The following is a 4,893-nucleotide window of genomic DNA, read 5'->3' as shown; positions in this document are numbered from 1 at the left end:
GGGCTGCCTACGCTGTGGGCGCGCGGCTGGGTAGGCCGTCCCGCCCGTCACCCTGCCTGGGCGGGCTGCCTACGCTGTGGGCGCTCGGCCGCTGGCCGACTTTTCCCCACTTTTCTTCGCCCCTTCTCCTCTCTTACTATATTTTCCTTACTGTTTACGTCCTTGTCCTCCCCGGTTTCGTTCTTCCCGCGTTTCGCTGCCCGCCCCGTGTGCTGAGCCAGTGGCATTGGCGGCCTGTGCAGTGTACTCATTAGACATTGGGCCGTGGTGCGGGGTGGCGGGGCGGGGCTGGCGGTGTCGGAACTTGGCCGCGACTAGCTGCCGCTGCTGGGTGCCCGCGAGGTGCCCGCCGCGCGCCGCACCGGGTGCGGGGCTCGGGCGCAGTAGCAGTGTTGGTGGCGGTGTGTGTGTGTGTCAGTGCGAGTGTCAGCCGGCCGATGGATGGCCTGTGGTGGGCGGTGCGTGCGTGTGAAGCAGACAGGCACACAGAAAGACAGACACAGACGGACGGACGACAGGTACGTTTGTCGTAGAAGCAGAGGGGCCTGCGAACCGTGCGGTCGCTCTTTACTTACTTAACAGAGACAGGAGCTGACAAGAGTCGCGCGGTGACTTTCTTCCGAGCGCGGCCGCTGTGTGTGACGTGCGTGCACGTGCTCGTACCGTCCGTCCACGTGCGCGTGGTGTGAACCAGTATCCGCAGGACATGGTCGGCCCGCCTGGCTTCCTGAAGCGCCAGGCCCCGGCGGCCCCGGCGGCCCCGGCTGCAGTCGCCCGTCCCGTCGCTGCTGCTTGGTAGGTGGAGGTTTATTGCCAAAGCGAGTCTCTTTTACCTGCTGCTGGCGGCTTACCGAACAACCGAGGAGACACGACTGTTAATTTTCGCGTTTAGTGCCGTGTAGCGGAGCTGGCTCTCCCGTCTCTCTCTCTCTCTCTCTCTCTCTCTCTCTCTCTCTCTCTCTCTCTCTCTCCCGTCTCTCTTCCTCTCTCCATTTTCCTCGTCACCCCCCCCCTCCCACCAACCCTCCCTGGAGAGCGTTGACCTCAAAGAAGTTGGGATAGTACATTATGAAAGTGTATGAGTCGTAAAGTTTGGGCTGGTTAGGCCTGGCTCGAGGGCCGCGCCCATGCCGCTCTGGCTGCGAGTGTACTTCCGGTCTTGTGCAGGGTCCCACTGCGAATATATATTATCTAACTTTAAGAATTGTAGTTTTTAAAGATACTGCTCTTGTGTCTGGTTTAAACCGCCATTCCCAACTGTCATTTTTCGTGTTTTTTTTCATATTTTTTTCATTTTTTTTTCTTTTTTCCGAAGAGTGCGGCCATCTAAACCACACACTCGCGCGACATCCACCGCGACCGCTTCACTCCACTGGTAAAACAAGTGTGCAATATTAGCACACCAAACGTGTGCAAGTTGTGATTTTGCACATTACATGGTGTTTAACTCAAGTTGCACACTTGCGTGGTGTGCAAATTTTAGACGTTTTGTAAACATTTAAATTCTGCACACTTGGTCACACAGTTGTATGCTGTCAATATGGAACCATACGGTGTGCGTGTGCAGCTGCTATACGTTTCGGAAGTGTCGAAAGCGGTCAAGTTTAAACACCAATTGACGTATAACATAAGTAGACACCACTAAGTGTCGAGAAAATGCACACTTGAACTTAAACGTCAATTGACGTGCAAAATTAAACACTTGTTTTACCAGCGGAAAGAAAGTGTCATTTCTTAAACACTACTTTATTGTTTTCAAAGGTAAAAAGGTGAAATACTGCACACTAAATCCTTATTCACTTTGTTGTGCATAAGGCTTGCAGAATTTCATACAGCCATAACATTATGCACAATTTGATGCATAACTGTGGACAGTGTGTGCATAATTATAAACATTTTGTACACAATTACACTCTAAAAAATAATACAAAATTCTGTATCGTTTTTACGCAGTTATTTACATATCCCTTTGATACAAATTTCTGTATCAAAAACGATACAGACTCTTATAACATATACAAAAATCTGTATGAAAATAACAGATTTTTGTATCCGTTATAAAAGTCTGTATCGTTTTTGATACAAAAATTTGTATCATAGGATATGTAAATTACTGCGTAACAATTTACAGAATGCTATACTGATTTTTTTTAGAGTGTATGCATAAAAATTTGTGCATATTTATGGCTGTGTAAAATTCTGCAAGTTCATGCACAACAAAATGCATAAGGGTTGAGTGTGCGAAATGGCCTACTTCAAACATCTAATTCCCATATCGCCCTTTGAATTGAATTTTTATTTTTGAATGTCCTAATCTCCTGGGTTTAGGAATACCGACGAGCCTCGGTGAAACTCCAGCCCTCCATAGGAATGTGTCCACTTGATCTGTGTGTATTTCACACTTTAGGGATAATATGGACGATAGCGTTAAAGCAATACTCTGACTTTTCATTTTTCGGCCCTGCCTCCAGTTCCAGACGGTAGTGGCCATATATCAGGCGTGGGACCAGTGGAAATTCGATTTTCATCGTGGTATTTCGGAATTGTAGCACTTGCTGGAAGAAATAAAACTAACGTGTAACGCCAATTAAAACCAAACTGAAGAGTGTGCAAACCACCAGGTTGCAAGAACTTTGCAGTGTAACTTTACCCTTTAAAAATTTCTCGTCACGATGACGACAGTCTCGTGAATAATTTTGAGTACAGGGATATCGTCACCGGTTTTCTTGTCGTTAGTATAGCGGGTACTACACAGTATAAAGTACTAGTAATACCAAGTGGCTTCGTTTGTGGGTCAATACAGGCCAAATTTCTCAAAGTCTCGAGAGGATTTAAATGAAAACAACACTTTTGCGAGTCATCACGTAGTCTGATGTATTATTTTTAACAGTGTGCCTACCTGTTTGAGTAGGCAGGGAGTCCCGGCCTTGGTGAAGAACTGTTTTAAGCACGGTGGAAGAAAATCTCTGCCGTTGCTGCAGCCTTTCGTCGGGAAGAAGAACACAAAAGCATTTTCTTTCCACTGGTTGTTGCTGCGAATGCTCAAAGGAGCCTTGACCTGTGCGCGGGAAAATTTTCCAAAGCTAACACGATCTGCTGATGTCTTATATTGTTGCAAAAAAAAACTACTGCACCAAGTTCACAATTCTAATTATATGTACACTTTTGTACATAGTTTCCGTAGCTGACGTAAAATGATTTGTGCAAGAATTCTTTTCATTTGAAATTATTGTGCGTAAGTACGAAAGAGTTTTGTACGTAAGTTTATCATACTCTTGGGCCTACGAAACTTTGTATTAAGAAGAAGAGATGGATTTCGTGTTTGCATTTTGCATTTCATACTGTTATTCAGATACTGTGACGTCACATTCTATATAATGTGAATTGTGTCACATTATTTAGAATATCATGTTACATTCTTTAGAACGTGACATACCTTTTGCACTGCTCTGTACTCAAGGGATCAGTGCATAAAAAGCCTACCTATGTCACGTGAATACGAATATGACATGATATTCTAAATAATGTGACACAATTCACATTTTATAGAATGTGACGTCACAGTATTTGAATAACAGTGCACCTAGCCATGCTGTTAGTTCTGTGATAGATATCTGCGTACACACAAACCTGGGTAGAATAAAAGAAATTGCTGAGTGTTCCAACATTTTCACGCACTTTACTTACCCACCAACTGTCGTCTACTGCTCGCGATAAATTAGCGAAGCCGCTCCACGTCTGCGGTACAAACTTTTTGTTCGGGTTGTAGTGCGAAAACTTCACTTGCATCCTCTCGTCATCCTCCCTGCACATGTCGGTTCTCTCAATCCACATGTCCCAAGGACCCTACAAACAGTCCGTAATCATGACGACAAGATAGTAAGACTTTTATGCATAAAACGTTGTAGGGTTGGAAAATTTCCGGGAAAACAGAAAATATCCCTGAAATTTCCCAGAAATTGTCTGTTATTTTACGAAAATTTTCGGACATTTTTCTGAAATTTTCAACCTTCTTAATGTTAAATGTAAACAGAGTTACATTCTCTGTAAAAAGTGGACATGTACATGTCAATGAGCACGCTTTTGCAACTCACTGCATAGGTGTGTATCTGTTTGGCTCCGACTGCGTGTAGGGCTGCCACAGCCACCGTGGCCACGAGCACATTCTCCAGGAGCCCGCGGAAGAGCCGCGCGGTACAACACTGTAAACAAAAGTGCACTGAAAACAAAACAACTGGCATGAACATGTGTTCAGCTCCGCGGTGCACACTCTTAGGTGTTGGACATTTGAATACAAAAAAGTGTTCAACAGTAACACTTTAATGTGGCTAAATAAGCTCGATATGGCCAACCCTGCTAAAGTTGAACACTTTTAATTTTACTGGTAAACACTTCTTAGCTCAAATGTCAGGTTAAACACTGGTGAGTGTGCAACGTGGTATACAGCACTACTTGCTTGTGCCATTTGCGCACTTGGTTTGTGAGTGTTGGTCTTACCACAGCCCAAATATGGTTAACCTGGTCCATGGCATCGTGCCTCTGGTGAGCGTGTGGCTAGACTCTGGCCAGCTGATGCTCTCGCTCTGAAACCACATACAAAGCCTACTATTGTTGCGAAGTATCTAGAATCTAAAACATGTCCCTTCACAAAGCCACGACCTTCGCACGAGTTCACTGTTCCTCCAATGGCGATGAAAGTACTACCTTTTGTGGCAATGACCATGCAAAGGCAATAAGACAAAAGTAAGACCTTTCCAGCGGCAATGAATGGTTCATTGCCAGCCCAAAGGCAATAGTCATTGCCAATTTTGGCAATGAGTGGATGTCAGTTTGTGAACGATTCTAAGTTTATGGCAATACAGTCATTGCCATATTGGGGCATTGAAGGTTCAT

At 45.1% G+C, this 4,893-nt stretch overlaps 1 protein-coding gene across 1 annotated transcript; it reads right to left on the bottom strand.

The window, feature by feature from the left end:
- Positions 1-2,225: 2,225 nt before the first annotated feature.
- Positions 2,226-4,585, bottom strand: LOC113210580 (uncharacterized). The gene is made up of 5 exons (XM_026428650.2): positions 4,498-4,585; positions 4,095-4,202; positions 3,688-3,846; positions 2,900-3,058; positions 2,226-2,555 (listed from the first exon to the last, which is right to left on the bottom strand). Exons 1-5 carry the CDS (start codon positions 4,525-4,527, stop codon positions 2,397-2,399), a joined length of 615 nt encoding a protein of 204 aa, XP_026284435.1. The 5' UTR covers positions 4,528-4,585; the 3' UTR covers positions 2,226-2,396.
- Between the last annotated feature and the right edge of the window lie 308 nt (positions 4,586-4,893).

This window comes from Frankliniella occidentalis, unplaced genomic scaffold, assembly GCF_000697945.3.
Source record: "Frankliniella occidentalis isolate FOCC.00 unplaced genomic scaffold, Focc_3.1 Scaffold403, whole genome shotgun sequence".
NCBI lineage: Eukaryota > Metazoa > Arthropoda > Insecta > Thysanoptera > Thripidae > Frankliniella > Frankliniella occidentalis.
Note: the sequence above shows the minus strand (reverse complement) of the source record. Positions and strands in the feature narration are given on the sequence as shown.